Genomic DNA, 21,878 nt, shown 5'->3' with positions numbered 1-21,878 from the left:
TTATTCTCCTACTTTCAATCCATTTTATTTTGTCTAGTCTCCTTTATAATGAGAATCAGAGTCCAAATCTTGCATCCCCACTTGTTGTAATAATTGAATAATAATAATAATAATAATAATTGTGGGGGGTTTTTTCCCCGCACACTCAGCTCATTGTCCTCTTTGGGGAGCCAAGCCCGCAAGGATTTGTCCTCGTCCCCGAGTGTGGTCTTTGGGATTTTCACCTCTTTGAGGCTTGACACCCTTAGTCCCACATCGGTTAGAGAAGCGCCCCACGCATGCCTTATAAGCCCTTGGAGCAAGGCATGGTGTACCACTCGGCCACATGATCCTTGCGGGCTTGGCTCCCCAAAGAGGACAATGAGCTGAGTGTGCGGGGAAAAAACCCCCCACAATGATAATAATAATAATAATAACAATAATACTTAGGACTAACCTAGACAATAAATTGTCAATTTTATGGACCTTAAGTGGTATTTAATGTTAAAAATTCATTAAAAAAAAAAGATAACATACTCATTCTATTGTGTTTTATTGTTATTTATTTTTAAATATATGAATAAGGCGTGTTATGATTTTCTCGTCATCAAAATTCAACTTATATGTCTCAAGTAATGGTTTTTAGTAATTTGATAAATTTTAAGTACAATTTATGTTGGTTTTTGTTAAACTCATAAAACGATTAAATTATACAATTTTAAAACACAGATAACCATTTGTATATCTAAAATCTTAGAGTTTGACTTAAAATAATTTATTACTTATACACTCATTTTTATGAAAAGTAATAACTAATTACATAAAAAGTTTGAAATTTTAACACTCTTAGAAGGTAACATTTTTTTAATAAAAGGATAAATAAAATAAAATAATAAAGAAAATAGAGGGGAGGGTAAATTTTTGGTGGGGCATGAGGGGGCAATTGCCCATCCCCCTTCCAACTCCCTTGTTCAACCCTTGCTTGAGCTCAGGTGCTTAATAGCACTACCTAATTCTCCGAAGAAAGATAGCTTAGGTTTGAATGCCCTTCCTCCACTTGTTATAGGGACAAAAAGTAAAAAAAAAAAAAAAAACAAAAAAAAACCTTGAAAGTAGGAAAAATGCAAATGATTAGATGATAAAAATGTGAATATATATATATATATATATATATGATTTATATGAAGAAAATTTATTTTTTCATCGTATGTATATTTATCGTATCGTAAAATTATACGTATCATACGATACATAAACAAATGCTTTAAAATGAGATTTTTTGTTAAAATTTGTACTTTTATTTGAATCTAACAAATTGTTAGACTTGTTTTTAACACAAAATTATTAGGTTACTTACTTTTGGTCTAATAAAATAACATTTTCATGAGTTTTTTTCTCTTTTCTTTCTCTTATAAAATTTGGACTACACAATACACACTTACACTTCACTTTAATATTTGCAAATTTATCTATGAATAAGATATTAATTGACAATATAAATATTTTTTTTTATTTTTGTCATTATTGTTATAAGTCCAAGAAACTAGAATGCCAAGAAGATTTTTTTTTTTAATTATTAAAATAAAAAGAACAATAAGAGATAGTAAATGTTAATGACGATGAAGAAAATTATAATGAAGAAATAAGTATGCAAAATGATAAACATGATGATAGCATTGACTTAGATGTGATTTATTAGGCAATATGAAGAAAATAAATTATTATTTTGGGTCATTTGTAATATATTATCACTTTTGAATTTAAGCAATTTGAATGTGTATGTTATAAACACATGCTAGTTTGATTTATTTAGTTAGCTTGTTAAATATTATTACATAAGTGATGAATAAATTAATGATTAATTGAATATATTTAAAATTTATAATGAATATACCATTTATATGTGTATATCTATAATTTTTTATAAATTTTATTAAGTGTTTGTGTATCTTACGATACACGATATGAAAAAATCAAAAATAAATTCATGATATGATTCACGGTTTGACAACTATGGAGTAAGTCATGCTTTTGAAGCCAAACCAAAGTTTACACTCACCTTTAAAAAAATTAAATTAGGAAAAAAAAAAAACCGTCCCTCTTGACTTGACTCCAAGCCCTTAAATGTAATATTTAACACACAATTTAATGGTGGGTTTCAACATAAATTTAATTAATAAATCTAATATGATGTGTGGGATGATAAAATATCACTTTCTTAGTACTAAATTGATTTTTTTTTTTAATAAGTTGTACATAGAAACCAATAAATCATAACAACATGCATTTTATGCTTTCACTAAATTAGTAGTTCAGACATTGGAAAGATTTATGCTTTAATAAAAATTATAGTAAATAAACAGACCCAGAACTTCAAATTTCAAATAGATGGCTAATCATTTTTATTCTACTGCTTATTAGAGCATCTCCAACTGTTTGGGCATCTGGCTCTAGTAGATAAAATTTGGAGAATGAGGTGCACTGTAGATGCTCCAACAGCTTCGGCAAACATGAATTATTTTTTGCTAATGAACTGTAGCCCATCATTCTTCAAATACATTTTTTCTATTATAATAATGATGTGTTGTATAAAAAAATGTTAGAAGATATGTAGTTGTTAAAAAAATAATAAATAATGAATAAAAAAATAATATTTAAATGAGATAGAGAATTTGTTGGAAGTGTATTTAAAAAAGTGGATAGATAAAAACTAAATATCACTGTTTATTCTTTAAATATTACAAAAATTTAGAGAAACTATTGGAGATGCTCTTATACCGACCCAACAAATTATTACAATATTTTAACAATAACATAGCTAAGGTGTGACTCTTTTGTTGGGTTAAAATAAAATAAAATAAAAAATATTATTATATTAGAACTCACCATAACCGAAACAAGAAAGTAATAATATTGTGATGTTTTATTGTACTTTCTATTAAAATTTTGAAAATTCTTGTTTTTTTTTTTTTTTTTCTTTTCTTTTAAAGAATATATATTTTTGGGTGCATTGGATAAATGGACAGAGAGAGAGAGAGAGAGTGGGGAGAAAGACAAAACGGTGAGTCTCTTGGCAGAGAGGAACAAAGAGAAAGTTGAAAATGGCTTTTCACCGGCCTCCCCAAATCCAAAAATGCTTAATGCCTGCCTAAAACTACTTCTCTCAACCAATCAAATAAACAAGCCACTCTATTCCACACTGAACCTTATATACTCACTCTTTCTGTGAAAACACCAAAAAAAAAAACCCAAAAAAAAAAAAAAAACCCAAGAAAAAATTACAAAAACCCAGAGAGTTTAGAGGGAGAGCTTGTGGGTTTGGGGACTTGGGCTTGGCTAACTCTTTCGTTTTAGCATCTCTGTTGTGCAATGGCTGTGGAGGACGACTCGTCTTTCTCTTCCATTTTGAGCAATGACCAAGCTGCCCTTTGCTCTCAAAGAGGTACACTCTCACTATCCATCTCTAACTCCAAGGTCCTTTTTGGGTTTACACAGATTTGAGAGCAGCAGTACAATGTAGCTCTCTCACTGCGTCGAAAAAGGCAGACAGGATGGAGCCAGGCAATATATATATCTATATATATTTATAATATATCATATATCAAATATATAGTTTCTCTCAAAAAACTTTCACACCCTTTTGTTTTTTTGTTTTTGTTTTTGTTTTTTTTTTTTCTTCTTTGCTGAGATTTGAAAAGAAAGGAGGAGGAGGAGGAGAAGCAACAGCATCATACGGTTCATCAACAATCATGGGTATTCATTTGAAATGCGAAAGAAGATGAAAAGTGTATTACAACATTTGAAAATGTCTTTTTTGTATTTTCTTTTACATGTACCCGATTTTCTATAGTTAATGTTCTTATGATGACGATGATGTATGTTCTTCTCAAATTTTCCATATACTGATCAGAGTTGGTTTTATTGACACAACCATATGGTTCTTTTATTTGCTGCCTCAATATTTGTTTCCATGTTTTTATTACTGTTAAAAAAAAAAAAAAAATCTTTATGTTTGGGTGACTGTTGAAGCTGTACCAATTTGCTTTTAATAACCATTTGAAATTAGTCTATTGGGTTTCTTCTAGAATTTTCAGTTGATTCTATTAGTCTTCCATCCTTGTATAGTCTGTGAAATTGATGCTATTAATCATTTTATTTAATCTGGTCCATAAATGTTCCTAAGCAAATGGGCTGAGACTTTTTTTTTTTTTTTTTTGGGGGGGGGGGGGGGGGGGTGTTAACTTTGGTTGTGTTACAAATTATCATCTTTTTGGTATGTCTGCCATCAATATGTTTTGGTAAAAGTTCTATTACTAATTTTACATTAGGGAATATCAGTGGAGCCATTTCAATATGACATGAATCCCACCTTGCTATTTACAGGAGAATATATTTTATGACGGTAGGAACTTGAGCATCTTCCACATATTCTTATTATAATCGTTATGATATAGTTGTTTTGGTCCAAGGTGGAAAGCTTTTCCAAGCACAAACCTTGAGTGTGGTGTATGACTATTATTATTGCATTCATATTTACCTTTAAATCTTTTTCTCTGTTGTATTTTATCATATCAATATTCCTTATGTACGAAGATCCACTCACCATATTTGGAAAAAGATAAATGGACAGATGGTCAAAAACATCATCCTAACTCATATGCTGGTGCTAAATGAATCATTGCTGCAATAACAATTTGAAGTTGGTTGACTTATGAAAAGGTCATAAGTGACCATGGTTACTTCTTCACAAATTATTATTGCATTGCATTCTCTGTTGTCTTATATTTTTAGATTGTGCAAAGTCCTGTTGTCCATTCTCATGTATGTTTGGTAAAAAATGCAACTCCAAAACTTTTCTAGAAAGACTTGTGAGCCAAATTGATGTTCTGTTTTGGAATCTGTGCACCACTTATGGTCTTTATGAATCAAAGCCACAGGCAAAGAATGCTTCAAATTTGGATGCTTTTGCTTGCTACACTTTGATTTCTGTCGACAAAAGTGTAAAGAACCATGCTTGCATGTGGAGGTCAATTCTGTAATTAAATGGTGGTGCTCTGTTTCATTTCTCATGCATTTATTTAATCTAAATCCTACCAGGTAAAACTACATTAGTCTTTTCACTTTTTTTTTCTTTTTTTTAAATCCTGAAATTATCATATCAAGGGATGAAACCCTAACTAAAGATATTGTTTACCCACTTTATCTTTTAGCTTACCTACTTATAGTTTGTGTTTCAACTACACCTAGCTTAATTTTTATGTTTGGATGGGACTTGCTGGTTGCTGAGTATACTTCACATTTTATGCTTCTGTCTTGCATACGGCAAATTGACCCTTAGATCATACCTAGCCTGGCTACCACCAATTGAGTCTCATGTTGATTCTGTTCTATTTCATGAAAATCAGCTGGTAGTTGGGAAAAAAGGAGACCCGCTGCCTGGGGAGTTGGGGGGGTGGAAAACTGATGGTGCAGCTACATCATCAGTGCATCTAGATCTATTGTTACCAGTTTTCAAGCATTATCTTGCACCTTGTTTGTCAAGAAAGAGTGTGCATTGTGCTTATGCACTTGCAGCTGATTGTTTGGTGTCCATCTGGCAACTTAGAGGTAGCTATGGCTCTTATGAATCATGATGTCACATAGCATTAATCTGTGCCTTTAGATTCCTAATTCTTATGAGTAGTTTGTCCCTGTTTTATTTCGTAATGCTGGAATTGCCTCGACTTTATAGTTCTCGCTCCTGTAACATACTTGTATTGCATTGCTTGGTTGGATATTCATTTCGGTTTTTCATTGTGAATTTTTTTTGGATGAGATTAAATGCACGTTGTAAAATGAGATGTCTACATATAGTAGTGTGATAGTCTCTTACAGTTTATCTCAAGTAGTGGCTGAAACAAGTCCCACTTGACCACAACTGCTGAGCATTCTAGGCAATGTTAGTATGTCCGAGCTAAAGCACACAAACTCTTGGAGCTTAGGAACAAAGTGCAAGCGTGTGCTTAATTGAAGTAAAGTGCACATTTTCAAATATAATTTCTAATAATCTCCTATAGAAATCATAACATATGGTAAAAATAAAATAAAAATTCCAAATTTTTATATTTTACATTAACTGCAATTGTATAATGTTTGTAAGTTCAAATTTTGCTGAAGTATTTCAATTTCTTAACAAAATTTATATAGTAAATTAAAAATAATAATCAATGGACAATATAATAATAATCTAGTCATAGAAAGTTTAAACGTAACATTTTATATAATTCTCTTGTGCTTTGTAAATATACATAATCATAATAGTTATGACTAAATGAGGTTTATAATTTAATCAACATATATCTAAAAGGTAATGGCCAAAAAGTATAAGAATAGTGATTAACTTTGTTTGTCTTTTGACATGTAAATAAATAAATAAAATTCTAGTGTAATACAACACCTTAAGAATAGTGTTTGTATAATAAATTTAATGGTCCATGTCATAACCTCTAAGATCAAGAAGTTAAATTTCAACCATTCATAATTTTTTAGCAATAAAATAAAAAAAGTGTGTCTACATGTACTTTGTGCTTCTTTAGAAAGTGTTCTTAAGGCGTGCTTTATTAAATGAGCCTTGCTTTGGCCAAGCGAAGCACTTAGACCTTGGAGCTTTAAGTTTTGGGTTTTAACAACAATGATCCTAGGGGTGATTAGCCTAGAAAAAATTTCATAGGACCAAAAACTCTGGGAAAATACTATCATGTTGTTGCAGTGAGTTGGCTCTTTTAGACGTCTATTTGAGAATAACTTATCTAGTTTTTTTGTTGAAAGTTTGCCAGAGTATACTTGTACCTTATAAAAATTTGAAAAAAAAAATGCGGGGGAAAAAAATGAAGTTTTAAAAAATTGTATATAAAAACTAAAAATTGAGCCAATGAATTTCCACATGACCGCTACTAGTCTACTACCATTTTAGGAGCGATTAGCTTAGTAGAAGTACCCTATAACTAAAAGGCGGATTAAGATCATGTAGCTATTGAACCTGACCTAATTGTAATAAATGGTTGAGATTGAGAGTTGAAAAAAATAACTTTTAATCTTAACCATTAAATAATAAAAGTCTAAAAAATTTTGTGAAGAAAATGAGTTAATTGGGGGGTGCAATTGCAATCTCAATCCCTAAAAAAGGCCTATAGAGACACTGCTCACAAGACTACTGGCACCCTACCAAAATCCTGCCAGAATTTTGCCCACATTCTGGTTGTTACCGTGCCACTACACATTATTTGCATGATTGTCCTGATGTTGTGTTGTTTTTGTGACATGATGGAGCGTGATGGTATGGTTGAGTAAATGTTGTCCACCTAGACAGGTACGCAGTACGCTGCTTCAAAACATGCTCTCATATTAATATGACCATTCATACATACATGCATTTGGGACTTGATCTTGATGCTCTCTTGGTACGCTCTCTAACATCCTTTCATGTTGACCATGACCATGCATACATGATGGTGTTGCTGAGTAGATGTTATCCAGCTATGCTTTCTAACATCCTTTCATTAGCTAGTGTTGAAACTTTGCTCTCTCTTTTTTTTCAAACAATTTGGTTTCTTGAATTTTCATTAAAAATATATCATTTTTTAGATGTAGAAAATTCTGTGAAAAAATTTGCTTCCATCTGGTTTCCTGATTTTCCATTAATAAAAATTATATATATTTCAAAACTTTTTTCAAATATAGAAATTCTGTCAAAATTTCTGCTTTCAACTGGTTTCATATTTTCCACCAATTTTTTTTTTTTTTTTCAAATGTAAAATTTTTGTATAAAAAAGTTGTTTTCAATTGGTTTCTTCATTTTTCACTGAAAAATCAGAATTTTTAAAACCTTTTTCAAACGCAAGAATTCTATTTAAAATTATGCTTTCAACTGAGTTTTTTTTTCAACAGAAAACATCATATTTTTCAAAAACCATTTCTCAAATTCAGAAATTCTATCAAAAATTCTGATTCGAAATAGTGTCTAAAATTCTGTTTTCAACTTGATTTCTTGATTTTTAACTGAAAATCATATTCCTAAAAAATATATGATTTTATGATTTTCCATTGAAAAAATCTTATACTTCCACAGTTCACATTTTCAAAAAATTAAACTCTCATGGTTTTCCATTTCTCTAAATTTTTTTCAAAAATTAAACTATGGTTATGGTTTATCCATTTCGAAAACCATTCTTTTTAAAACAAAATTTTGGTTTTAAGCTTTTCCTTTTCACAAAACCTTGGTAACAAATAAGATCATGCATGATGTCTCCCTTTGTGTGATCCTTTAGTTCAAATATAATTAAGAGACATACCACATCATTTGTCACAAAATGATGGGATCCTAATGGTGGTTGGGAGTTGGGACTCCCCCAAATTATGACTGCAATAGGCAACGTTGAGAATTCTTGTTCATCTTGACATCAACCCCTGCTAATCAAGGTTTTCGAACTAAAATCTTTTTCTTTTCCTTCTAAATCAAAACCATGGATATCAAGACACATGTAATATTCTTGATACATGCATGATATCATGGGATATGTGCCCTTGAGATTGGGCAAGTAGTTTGTCTATATTAGAGCACACATTTTTTCAAGGATAATCAAAATTAGGTTTCGACTATGGGCAGATTTCGTGGGGTGTCTAACACACTCCCCATGTTTAACTGAATCCCTGAATTTGTTTTCTATTTCCAAATATGGTTTTATCTAATTTAAGCGTATTGGAACTAAATTTTGAAAAAAACCACCACTTTTAAAAATTTAGGTGACTAAACACAATTTTAAGAAATCTTAATGATTGACGGTTACTTCATACACTCTTATACACACACCCCCACAGATGAGCATCGAGAGCACAAATAGAAATGTGCCATCGGGGAAATATTTGAAAACATTGATTTGGACGTAAAGTGATAGAAATTGATGTTTGAGTGGAATTTTGAGCTCATTTGACCATCGATCAACTTAGTTAAAGTTTGATCATTCACGTGTAGTTTGGTTATTTTGACTATTAAACAGGAAGATTAACTTAACCAATATTCAAATGGGATAAATTAGATTATTTTTTACATTTTCATGATCCCATGATTAAAATATGATTTTTTTGTGTGTGGAATTTTTAGAATCTTGCATGTAAATTGAAAATGAACAAATTATGATGTTAACAACCACTATGTACTACATTTGCATTGGAATCATTTTTGTTCACAGTTTTCAAAATAGGATAATGTTGCTTTCAATGCTCCTTATCGTGATATAGCTAAACTCATGTTTCTTAATTTGCATGGGATTCTGTCTAGTGCATTGGGCATAAGCCATGTCACTCTAATTTTCTTATTGGTGGCTTCTTTTGATTTATTTATGAAAAGGTACTGGAACTAAACTTCTTATTATCAAACCGGTGTCTCAAATTTTGAGGAACAAAATTGGCATGCCAAATGAGACATACAAAATAAGGTATCCTAATCCACATAATATCCTTGTGACCAAATCGATTTTAATTTTGACAAATTATATATATATATATATATATATATGAACAATTGTTGTAAGTACTATCAGTAAAATTTAAATTAGTGATGCAGGCATTTAGAAAATAATTTAATCTTTTTATATAGTCAAGAATTGTTATATTACAAATTTGGATATCATCATCATCATTACTATTTTCCATTGTTATCTTTTCATTGTATTATTTCATTATCTTCTAAAATATTTTTGGTGAATTCTCATTGATTTAAGAGATTTCCTATCAATTTTATCTTATATTTATATATTTCTAATAATTGATTTATGAAGAGATCTTATGTGATATTGAATAAATTTTTTATATTTTTCTCTCTTTTTTCCCTAATATGTAGGACCTGCATGTCCCCTGGAAACTGGAAAGGTGGCAAACTTCAAGGCAAGATCAAGATCTGAAGTTATTGACTGCTCGAATCTGTTCTACATAGAAAGTGACACATTGAAGTTGGCCATCCTAGAAAATTTTGGTCATGGAAAAGATACAGAATGCCTGGGAAAGGGAATGGGATCTTTGTCAGTCGGGTTTATCAAGCTAAGTATTTATAGAACTAGAATACCGATCTCTCTCTTTTATCTTGTTCTCCTTTTGCTTCCCATCACATTCTTGGCAAATAAGTGGTTTCTTAATTAGCATAGTTTTGAAATTCAATCGTGTTACAAGAATCTTGACCAGACTCAATTTGATTAATAAATCACTTTTAATTTTTATTATGCTAATAGAATTTGGAGGCTGCGATAGAAAATGTCAAAACTATTATCAATTGATTCAATTTTACTTAAAGTGGTAAAAACGTAATTGACGACCTATCTACCAGACAACAACATAATAAATCAATTTCTTATTACCTTTTAGATTAGTTAATGCATCAATTTGTAAAGTTACTCTAGTTTAAACTTTGTAATATGGGTAGCATCACTTTTGCAGCATATGAGGTAATGCAACCTAACGAAAATATACGAGCTCTTTTTCTTTGGCTGGAAATCAACCCAACAACAATCACCGAAGCCACCGTTTACGAACCTCCACATTTGACATTCAGGGCAGTGCAAATGTGCAATTATGGTAATTGCACTGTGAAAACTGTTACAAACTTGCCACATCAGCAGGTTTAAAAAATGTTGACAATTTTTTTTTAAATTTTTTTATTATGTATATAACATTGCTTGTATGACTATTATACATAGGAGTAATTTTAAGACCACAATTTTTTATGCCACAACTCTGATGTAGCAAATTATGAGTGATTGTCTATCACTTTTACATAGACCTACTACTCACAGTTTGTCACATTAAAATTATAACAAAGTTGTGATTTTAGATTTTCTCAAACAATAGGATAAGGGTTTTGGATTTTAGATGACATGAATAGGCTCACTTTCTTTGAGTTACTGCTTAACTTGTTTTAAATATCTTTTATGGCCTTGGGGTAATGTTGGACTTGGGCCAATTGCCTCATTCTAATTGACCCTAACCCACCTTGTGATTCATAAAATTTCAGGGGTCATTTAATGACCCTATTATATATGATGGGTTGATGGATGAGTTTGGTTATAAAAGCACCATATTTGTTGTGAAATAAAAGAAATATCAAGACGAGAAAAACAAATGAGAGTGAGATTGCTTTCAAAAAAAAAAAAAAAAAAATGAGAGTGAGATTAGCATTGCTTCTTTTCTAGTTGTCATCCACCAAATCATATTATTTCTCATAGTGATATAGAATATATTTCTTTCTCTTGGTGTGTAGTTTGTAACAATTCATTACATATATATAAAAGGAAGGGAGAAACTAAAGGATTACAACTTGTGCGATAAAATCCCTTAAATCAAGAGTAAAGGATCCTTAGATATTTCTACTTAAATTGCTATCCCTAGTATAGTAGGGTGGGTGGCATGTTAGCCAACTATGTGATAAACAAGAGATATTCAACACTCTTTACCATGTATGTCACTATGGATGCACAAGGCATTGCACTAGATCTGGTACTCAACAAAATTGAGTGATGTGAGCTTATCCGAACCAGAAATCAATTGATTTGATAACGGTTGATGGCAGGTCTTTGCTAAGAAAATTTGACACCCACAAGTCGAGTGGCGGATCGTTGCAAGAGAATCTCATTCCAATTTATCTGACCAATTTCATTGTTAAACATCATCATTTTTCTTGAGATTTTGGTTAGATCTAATGAGATCCGTTAGATTTGGCAAAATATTTGCAAAATCTAGAGAGATCCATCAAAATTCTATTGAGAACTAGAGCTTTGCCATAACTTAGTGGTTTCCATAAATCCAACTGCTGGATTTATGAGGCCAGGGCAGTTGAAGACCCAAAACCAGACGAGTGGCTTCACTCCAAACCCGAGTTGATCGGGTTGAGCAGCGATTTGACCCTAAACCTGACCCATAGACCCTAGAAGGTTTAATGATTGTTTCAGCACATTACTTATTCAAAAAAAAAGGAGATTATTTATTTATTTTCCAAACTCTTTCACCCAACGTAGTGGGCCTAACGACAGAAATGCAGGACCTCCCTTTCCCTGACAGCCAACCTGCCCAACTACATGCATGTGCCATACAGGTCCATCAATGAAAGAAGATATCACATGCTACCAGTCCCAGATAATTAACAATCGAAATGACACAATTATCCTCCATTAAAATTATCACTCTCTCTCATCCCTTCAATCACAATAACCCAATGGCACTCTCGCAATTAAATCAAAACCCAAACCTTCTTTCCACCCTAAATCAAAAATAAAAAATCGGCGGCAATTAACCACGGTTAGACGGTCAATTAGTCCAGCCTGTCAGCAACCCAAAAAATCAATAAAACAAACCCTTCGTTAACCACAGTCAACTAACCCAAGTTAAAAAAAAAAAAATTCCAGATATAAAATCCAAAGCCTCTCAGTCTCACTCTCAGCTCACATTTTGAAAGGCGTCTTGATAAACGCCGCTCATCTTTGATCTTCCTTTTTTTTCTTTTGATAATCTCTGTGAGTTTAGCTCTTAAATTTTTGTATCTGAGAAAAATGAGAGAGTGCATTTCGATCCACATCGGTCAGGCCGGTATTCAGGTCGGGAATGCTTGCTGGGAACTTTACTGCCTCGAGCATGGCATTCAGGTTTGCTCTTCACTTCTGCCTTTCTCGCATTGTAATAATTTTTCTTTTCTGTTACGCGATTCGTTAGATCTGATTCGAAACGAGTTCAATTTTGTCACAGAATAACTAGATCTTGTTGTATATTGTGGTAGATCATAATTTTTAGGTTTTAGTTATGTGTAAATTTAATTTGCTGAATTTTCGCGCTTTTTTTTTTGTTTTGTTTTACAGCCTGATGGCCAGATGCCGAGTGATAAGACTGTCGGCGGAGGAGACGATGCCTTCAACACCTTCTTCAGTGAAACTGGTGCCGGAAAGCACGTTCCTCGTGCCGTCTTTGTTGATCTGGAGCCCACTGTCATCGACGAAGTGAGGACCGGAACATACCGCCAGCTATTCCACCCTGAGCAACTCATCAGCGGCAAGGAAGATGCTGCCAACAACTTTGCCCGTGGCCACTACACCAGTAATTTTTTTTCGAAACTCCGCTATTTTACACTATGTTCTACCTCTTGATTGTTAACTTTTGTTGACAAATTATTCTGTGTTGTTTAATTTATGGCAGTTGGGAAAGAGATTGTTGATCTTTGCTTGGATAGGATCCGAAAGCTTGCAGATAACTGCACTGGTCTACAAGGCTTCTTGGTTTTCAATGCTGTTGGTGGCGGTACCGGATCTGGTCTTGGATCGCTACTTTTGGAGCGTCTCTCTGTTGATTATGGCAAAAAGTCGAAGCTTGGTTTCACTGTCTATCCCTCACCACAGGTCTCCACATCCGTTGTAGAGCCTTACAACAGCGTCCTTTCCACACATTCCCTCCTCGAGCACACTGATGTCGCCGTGCTTCTCGACAATGAGGCTATCTATGACATTTGCAGGCGATCCCTTGACATCGAGCGCCCCACTTACACCAATCTCAACCGCCTTGTCTCTCAGGTAATAATCGGCTCCTAGTTTTACTTGGAAATATGAATGTGGGGATTGATGTGTGTTTTTTTGATTTAGGTGATCTCGTCCCTGACTGCCTCTTTGAGGTTTGATGGAGCCTTGAATGTTGATGTGACCGAGTTCCAGACCAACTTGGTTCCATACCCGAGGATCCATTTCATGCTTTCTTCCTATGCTCCTGTCATCTCCGCCGAGAAGGCATACCACGAGCAGCTTTCAGTGGCTGAGATTACCAATAGTGCCTTCGAGCCCTCTTCTATGATGGCAAAATGTGACCCCCGCCATGGGAAATACATGGCTTGCTGTTTGATGTACCGTGGTGATGTTGTGCCCAAGGATGTGAATGCGGCTGTGGCCACCATCAAGACTAAGCGCACAATCCAGTTTGTTGATTGGTGCCCTACTGGGTTTAAGTGCGGTATCAATTACCAACCGCCGACTGTTGTTCCGGGAGGCGATCTTGCTAAAGTTCAGAGGGCTGTTTGCATGATCTCTAACTCAACCAGTGTTGCCGAGGTGTTCTCTAGGATTGACCACAAGTTTGATCTCATGTATGCCAAGCGTGCCTTTGTGCACTGGTACGTTGGTGAGGGTATGGAGGAAGGAGAGTTCTCGGAGGCTCGTGAGGATCTTGCTGCGCTGGAGAAGGATTATGAGGAGGTCGGTGCAGAGTCTGCTGAGGGAGAGGACGGTGATGAAGGAGATGAATACTAGTAGTTGGATGCAATTTCTTTTGTATGTCTACAATAATAAGATGGTTTTTGTCATGGTTATTTCCTTTTAATGTCGTTGCTGGGGGTTGTATCAATGTTTATATTGCTATGATTTGGAACCTATCAAGCTTTCGCTCTGGAATAGTTGTATGTCGTGATGCTTCGCTAAATTTGTTCGCTCTGATACATATTCTATTTCCTATCGTCATGGTAGTTTAAACTTTAAGGTGATTAAATAGAATAAAAAATGATCTTGGTTTGATGATAAGAATTTCTTAAATATTCTTTTTGAGTGCCCAAATGCCACCATTGTTTGGAGACAACCAAACCTCTCATCCTATCATCAATTCCAACAAAACCAGCCCCAGATTGGATCAAATTGATTATCAACCCATGACATCATCTCGGCATCAACTCTCAAGCTGAACATGCTCTCTCTTGGCAGCAATAACTTGCGATCTTATTTGGCGGGGTTGGAACAAAGTTAATTTTCGAAAACATTTCCTCATCCCCCATGGTGTTTGCTATGGATATCAACCAGGCTTGGAAATCCAAATTAAACCCTCATGCCCCCACTTGGGAACCTCCACCTTTAGGTTGGGTGAAATTTAATTTTGATGCAGCCATCGCTTCTACTACTTACTCTTAGCAGTTTTCTGTGACTCAAATGATCAAGTCCTCTCTAAGTTACCACTGCAAAAGAGACATTCTCATCTTTAGCCTGGGCCGAAGCTAAAGTGGCTCTCCTAGCAATCTCCAGTCTCCACTGCAGCCCGCTTTGATCTTAATCAGGCTATTTTTGAAGGCGATGCTAAGACTGTTATTGACTCAATTGTCCCCCAGCTCTACTCCTTTATGGGAATGCAGGGCCACAATTGCCTATATACAACTCTTGCTCCCCCCTTTTCTCTAATGTTAAATTTAATTTTTGCCCCAGGTCTTCCAATGGCCTAGCTCGTTCTTTGGCCTATTGGACTTCCTTTTGTTCAACTTGGGGATCCCAACTCATCTTATCCATCCCCCTTTTTAGGCCCCTTGTAAGGATGTTGATGGACATATTCCCCTCTCTGTTGTATGTGCTTTCCTTTGGGCTTTCTTAATAAAATTATCATCTAACTTATATCTAAAAAAAAAAAAAACATTTCTTACATAGTACGTGGTGCCAAATTCCATTTGTGGTTAATTGAAAACTGTAATGGAGGTGCAACTGGGAAACAAATTTTCAAGCTCTAACAGTTAAACTTGGTTGGAAGGTCTTCTTTCACTTCTTGTGTTGATTAGTATTCAACATATGTTTTGTGAAAAGTTTTATGGTTGGAGAAAACCTATCATGCATATATCCCCCCTCACATGGGATGGACCTCAAAAAGTGTGAATTCCACCCGTATGTGAGAGGAGGAATACATACACCCTTGGGGTCTAACTTGCCTCCTACCCCTACTAATACATAACATGACATCCCTTTGCTTTTAATGTCATATCACCTATTCTTTAAACCGACGGTTGAGTTTTAAAAAAGGTGCCACATCAATTTTTTTTTTGAAAACTTGTCAATAAGCCACGCGCGAAAATGCAAAATGAGCCGGTACTATTTTACCGCCCAACTGTTTCCTAATTCCCTCTCTCCCTCAATTGACAATCTGTAAAATCCTAAAAAAAAGAAAAAGAAAAAAAAAAAAAAAAGCAATTTTAAATTGAAATCTCCGTATCTCTTTCTCAATTTATCAAAGTATCAAAGGTCGTCTAATCAAGTATTTTCCATCCCTTCTTTTGATTTCTTATTCAATTCAATGTTATGAGATGACAAAATAATTGAGAGAGTTTTAATAATAATTTTTATTGTGTGTGTTAAAAATGACTATATCAGTGTGCAAGCATTATGGTGTGAAATTTGTTTTTAAGAGTGGTTCTAAGACCACAAATATTCCACAACTCTAACGTAGCAGATTGTGAGTGGTTAATTATCATTTACACATGGACTCACCATTTTTTCTTTACCAATTACACTCTGCCACATCACAATTGTGGCAAGAAATTGTGAAAAATTATGTGATCTTAGACTTTTCCTGTTTGTAATAACTGTAGCATCATCACCAACAGATTCCTTGGACTAATCAAAAAAAGAAAAGACAAAAATAAACTATTTGTGAATTATTAATATTCTTTTGAAAAATTCAAATCTTATAGCTAACTTTCTCAAGATTTGAAAAACTAATTAGTGCTAACAAGTAAAGAAAAGAATCATACTAATTATATTTCAAAAAGAATTTCCATACCACGCGGAAAAATATTTGATTCAACCCCCAAAAGCCTATATCCACCTTTATGTATTTACTGAAATATAATTAAATAAATGTTTGTAAGATTCAGCTCAAAACAATGATGAATCTTTTCAATGCTCCGCTAAATTTATTTGGTAGCCAAATGATGCTAGTGAAACATCATTGTGGTTACATTCGAAATTTTAAACTATAGCCGGTTTTTAACTTTACCAACGTCCGAGCTTTTGCACAAGGCGGTTCTCTATCTCGACCCTTTTCTCCATGAACAAGGCATACTTTGAAACCAGTTGTTTGTCACCAGCATTCACTGATAGCTTGCAGCTGAGAGATGTCTTCTCCAACTTGTCCTTGTACAAGGATGAGATGGGTACAAAACTGCCCTTTTTGCTGCACAGCCAACCATGAGCAGCCCTCAAGGCAGCTCCTAGGGATGCTGAATCTGTTAAGAGGAAAAAAAAAGATGATCCAGAGGTTAATCCATCAGGCACTGCTCAAAATTACAGGAGATTAGGATATGGTGCCACTGGGAAACTTAGAAAAGGGACTTATTTAGACTGGGGTCTTGAAGGAGTAATATGACCAAGGATATGCAGGGTGATCAAGTTTTTACTATTTCACATATGTAGATAAGATTAAAAAGAAACTAACAGTTAACATAAACAAGAAATCACAGTATTGGGTGTATTCTTCTTACCAGGTCTTTTGACTGTATAGACGTCACAACCAAAAATGGAAGCTATTGAGCTAAGGATGCTTTGATTTGCTGATGCTCCCCCGGTAGCTATTATTCGTTTTGGAGGAGAAGGCATCCCAAATCTTTCTGCGTGAGCTCGCATTGAGAGGAACTGACCTTCAATTAATGCCCGGACCTGGAAATAGTTGGTTGTAATTCATGAAGAGTTCATGTAGGATCTCATCTACCAAAGTAAACAATCAAGATTCAATAACTGACCTCAGAAGGATGATCAAATTCCTCTACTTCCTTCTCATTCACACCCTCCAAGGTGTTGCCTGAGAAATTTTCAAGTACATAGCGATGGAAGCCAACTGGGAGCATAAACAGAAAGTGAGTTTCTCATTTTAAATTTTACAATAAAATTAAGGGGATATGCACCATTAGCCATTGCTGCAATTTGGATATGCCACCAAATCTAAAAAGAAAAAGAAAAAAGGAGCCCATAGTTGGTCCTACTCCCATGGGAGGAACTAAATATAATTCCATCTAAGTGTCTAACTAATCACTGAGTCGTTATTGGTCTACTTAAATCCTCATGAACCTGTCAGATCAGAAACAACCATAATTTTAACCAGTTGTTCTCCAATAATATATTCTGGTGGAAACCACTTAATGGTGGATCTTAGTGCTTTCAATGCATTTTATAAGTTTAGTATAAGTATTGTATATTGAAAACCAAACCAAAGTAGGGGGGAAATTCAGCAGCAGAAGATATTGGACAAATATGCATAGCCTCATTCTAAAACCTACCTGGGAGGGGAGGAAGAATTTCATGCTCCTTGTAGTAGAAACCCATCTTTCCACCTAGTTCAGACACTAAAATGAGCAAAGAACGAAAATATAACAATTAATTCCAGGATAAGTAATCAAAGCAGGACATAACATACCATTCAAAGGTGGAGTTTGCTGAAGATATTTATTGAAAACTTCCCAAGACTTCTCCGCATAACGGTTGCGCACATCTAACAACAAGATAAGAGTCACTCTAAGAAACAAAAGATATTGCTTGTTGGAATTAGTAAAAATATGTATTAGAAAAAAGTATTACCTTCACGAGTAAGGGAACCATTCTTGTAGACCAGCATTACCATGTAGTTTTCAGGGTCCACAGGATTTGGGAAAACGTGTCCTTCCAGTCTAGGTTGAGGCTCTTTAGTGATCCCAAAGACCTGAGCAATAAGCATGAAGAGATTACAATAAAGGGACCTATATCAGTCTAGATAGAAACTGAAACTTCAGTGGTAAGAAAGTAACATTAATATTCAGCTTATGACTCTTATATTATGCATATTAAAACTAATCAGCACCTAATGATGATGGTATGTGTACCTCCATATAAACTGTCAAGGAATGCTTCTGTCTGTGGTCACAAAATAAACTACTCTACATTCTAGCTTAAGAATTCAAACACGGACAACTAGGATTGTATGTTTAACTTACAGTGTCACTAGTGCCAACACTAATTGCCAAATCTCCTGGAGTATTTAGGGTTAAACCTGCAGGATCAAGATGCTTTTAGATGATAAAATGATAGGAGTGCAAGCCATATTAGAACATTTGGAAGAGATTTTTCATTTTTTGGTTGGGGGTGGGAAGATGATATAAAGCTGAAAAAGTGAAAGGTTTAAAAACAAGGAAAACCAACTAGCACTGAACCGTTACAAATAGCCAAGTATAAATAAGCCAATTTCTCCATCTCAAGCAAATGTCTTAGTTCGAATAGGTCTTGCAACACTAACTTGGGAGACTTATGAATTCACTGTACAGTGTATACTGACAATTTCGATCCTTAATCATTTCCAGTCATCAGGGTACATGGGCAGATGGTTAGTAATTTGATAGGAGTTTACTAAAGAGAAAATTTTTTGTAAATATTTTAAAGGAAAAAAATACTGCCTTCTTTGATTTTCAATTATCACTTATTACTAAAAACCTATATAACATCTTATGCATTGATCATTAGATCCATTGCTAGCGTATGATTCAAAATACATTAGTTAGATAAAAAGTTAATTCAAATCTTCAACAAAGTTTCCAATGTTTAGAAGCTGATTCAAAAAGTTTCACACATTTAAAAACCATCAATTGTCTAAGACTATTTTTTTTACTTGTAAGTTAAACAGCACCTGGTGGGTCTTGAACCCACAACCTCATCCTCCACCTTGAGGACTTACAAGGGGGTGAAGTGCCATCTGAACAAGAGCTCTTTGGTGTCTAAGATAGTAAATTTTTTAACAAGCTAAAGTTGAACATTTTTAAAAGCCTTCACTTATTTAATATTTATAACATTTGAAATCGGATTATATACCCAAACTGGCATTGGGAATATCAGAGAGACTGATTACAGACACAATTGGTGGATCTTGAACCCGTGACCTCACCCTCCACCTTATCCTTACAAGGGAAGGAGATATCATTTGAGTTTAAATTGTTGTTTAAAATAAGTTTAACACAAACATTTAGAGAAGACCTTCTGTTGAGTATACCACTCACTCAAAAACCAAAATAAATATATTAAACATGCTCTGTACTGACTTTGCAAATAGCTAAGTTTATTTGTCAGGAAAGCATGTCCTGTGGTTTAAGTAAACAGGTAGCAAAAAGGCAACCAGTGGCACTTTGGAAAATAATAACATAAATTACATAGAAATCAACCATATATCCTGGTAAGAGTATGATGTTTAGAGGTGTATAAAAGAATTTTCTAATAAAAAAAATATGAAAGTAGAAGTTATGGATGAAAAAGGGTTATGCACCTGCAAGACTGTTAGGGTTGTCTCCAGACCACTGAACAACCAAGCAATTCTTATTGAAGTGGAACCTGAAAGTAGATAAAATGAAATTCTAGATGTCAATCTAATGTATTCTGCAAGCTAGATGCACAATTTTACATATATAACTCTGTGACATACTTATTCCAAATTTCACAATACTTCTCAATGCAATTTTGATCCATTTAGGTAATCAAATGCAGATGTCACTCGAAGGTTATGTTACAACTAAAATAATACAACTGTTCAGGAGTGGAATAAGTTTATATATTCCTAATGCATAGAAAGAGTTAACACACGAAATTGGAATTAATCAAATGCCCAAAAATTGCATTTTACAGAACATCAAAACCATGATTAATAAAAAATATAATGCTAACCTCTCCACAAAGTAGGAAGCAATAGAACCAGCAACAGCATGGGCAGGGGCTAACTTCCCAAGTTTTTCCTCCAAATTAGGGGCAGTGGCCTGTAAGAATTATAAAAATCAATGATTATTAATTAAAAAGGAAAAATCAAACTAATTTTCAAGCTCCAAGGCAATTTTTCTAAAAGCAACAAAATTGATTCCAGAAGAATCATGGGATTTATCATGAACCAAGATCTCCCAAAGTACAACAAACCTCTAAAGCTAACTTAGACCAGGCCCTTTGCTTTATGTCCATCAAGTTCATCCCGGCACCATCAGTTTCATCAATACAAGCATAAGAGCCAATCAGAAGAGACGCCACGAAAGAGCTAACAAGGGATATCCTCTCAGTGTCATGATAAACTTCCGGCTGCGTCTCGAATATCTTCCTAATTTGGGGGCCAGTATATCTTTCATGAGCACGTGACCCTGTAAGTCGAGCTAATTCCAAAGCTCCTCCAACAGCCTTTTCAATATCTCTACATTGTGCAGTAGTGCTGCTGTCCATCCATATAGGCGATTCCTTTACGGAAAAGGCACTGCCAAGCTGATCCACCAATGCCTTCTTGGGATCCAATGAAGATAATATTGCAGAACTGCCACTCTTCCAATACACACTACCGTGTTGCTGTCCACTACCTGAAACAGCAGCAATTTTCCCAAAATCCAATTTTTTCGACAGTTTTTGAAGCATGAGATCCAAAGCTTCCACCCACATTAATGTGGGTGAGACTATTCTGCCATTATCAGAGGGGTCCCTGTAAACCCCATCTTTGGTTTTGTAATGAGGCAACTCAGTATCAAAATGAACCAGCTCTGAATTAACAATGTTGAGATTGGAATCCAACACAGTTGCCTTTAAGGACCTTTAAAAAAAAAAAACATGCAATTCAGATTATAAATATTCCAATCCCACACAAATAATTGTAAATATAAAAATGTAATAGACCAAAGAAAAAGAAAAAACAGAGACAAGCCACTGATCAATAACAGTCTTATCCCATTGTATGAAATAATTCCAAACCCTCATAAATTTCCCAATGAATGAAATATGATCAAAATTAAAAGAACCCATTAACACAAAAAGATCAAGCAGTCAAAATGGCAATCTGGGTACTTCTGATTTGGTGATTATAATCAAAGAATGAAGGGAGAAATAGAGTAAGAAAGCGATCAGATAATAGTGGCTTACTGAGTAGAGCTGTCAAATCCAAGAAAGTATGAGTCTTGAGGGAGAGACAATTCCTCCATTGGAGCACAATACCAAGTCTAAGTGATTCTATCTGGGTTTCAGAGACAAAAGAGATGAGTTTTAAATTTAGAATGAAGTTGAGGAAAATTGACAGAGCTCACTCTGTTTCTTTTTTTTTTGTTTGTGTTTATATTTAGTATTGGA

At 34.3% G+C, this 21,878-nt stretch overlaps 2 protein-coding genes across 2 annotated transcripts; one reads left to right on the top strand and one right to left on the bottom strand.

Moving 5' to 3' along the window:
- Positions 1-12,423: 12,423 nt before the first annotated feature.
- LOC126710533 (tubulin alpha chain-like) lies at positions 12,424-14,454 on the top strand. The gene is made up of 4 exons (XM_050411043.1): positions 12,424-12,644; positions 12,855-13,089; positions 13,189-13,559; positions 13,629-14,454. Exons 1-4 carry the CDS (start codon positions 12,552-12,554, stop codon positions 14,283-14,285), a joined length of 1,356 nt encoding a protein of 451 aa, XP_050267000.1. The 5' UTR covers positions 12,424-12,551; the 3' UTR covers positions 14,286-14,454.
- Positions 14,455-16,513: 2,059 nt separating this feature from the next.
- LOC126710532 (xylulose kinase 2) lies at positions 16,514-21,878 on the bottom strand. The gene is made up of 11 exons (XM_050411042.1): positions 21,675-21,878; positions 20,697-21,348; positions 20,454-20,542; positions 20,059-20,123; positions 18,743-18,798; positions 18,351-18,471; positions 18,190-18,264; positions 18,053-18,106; positions 17,519-17,613; positions 17,261-17,435; positions 16,514-17,005 (listed from the first exon to the last, which is right to left on the bottom strand). The coding sequence occupies exons 1-11, from the start codon at positions 21,731-21,733 to the stop codon at positions 16,773-16,775; spliced, it is 1,674 nt and encodes a 557-aa protein (XP_050266999.1). The 5' UTR covers positions 21,734-21,878; the 3' UTR covers positions 16,514-16,772.

Source organism: Quercus robur, chromosome 12 (assembly GCF_932294415.1).
Source record: "Quercus robur chromosome 12, dhQueRobu3.1, whole genome shotgun sequence".
Classification (NCBI taxonomy): domain Eukaryota; kingdom Viridiplantae; phylum Streptophyta; class Magnoliopsida; order Fagales; family Fagaceae; genus Quercus; species Quercus robur.
The sequence above is the reverse complement of the archived record's forward strand: the minus strand, read 5'-3'. Positions and strand labels throughout refer to the sequence as shown.

Excerpts from the sequence above, each read along its gene's own strand:
- LOC126710533 (XM_050411043.1), top strand. The coding sequence starts at position 12,552 with ATGAGAGAGTGCATTTCGATCCACATCGGTCAGGCCGGTATTCAGGTC. Across the intron at positions 12,645-12,854 it reads GCCTCGAGCATGGCATTCAG|CCTGATGGCCAGATGCCGAG; the intron begins GTTTGCTCTTCA and ends TTTGTTTTACAG. Across the intron at positions 13,560-13,628 it reads TCAACCGCCTTGTCTCTCAG|GTGATCTCGTCCCTGACTGC; the intron begins GTAATAATCGGC and ends TTTTTGATTTAG.
- LOC126710532 (XM_050411042.1), bottom strand. The coding sequence starts at position 21,733 with ATGGAGGAATTGTCTCTCCCTCAAGACTCATACTTTCTTGGATTTGAC. Across the intron at positions 21,349-21,674 it reads GGATTTGACAGCTCTACTCA|GTCCTTAAAGGCAACTGTGT; the intron begins GTAAGCCACTAT and ends TTTTTTTTAAAG. Across the intron at positions 17,614-18,052 it reads AATTCTTCCTCCCCTCCCAG|TTGGCTTCCATCGCTATGTA; the intron begins GTAGGTTTTAGA and ends TTATGCTCCCAG.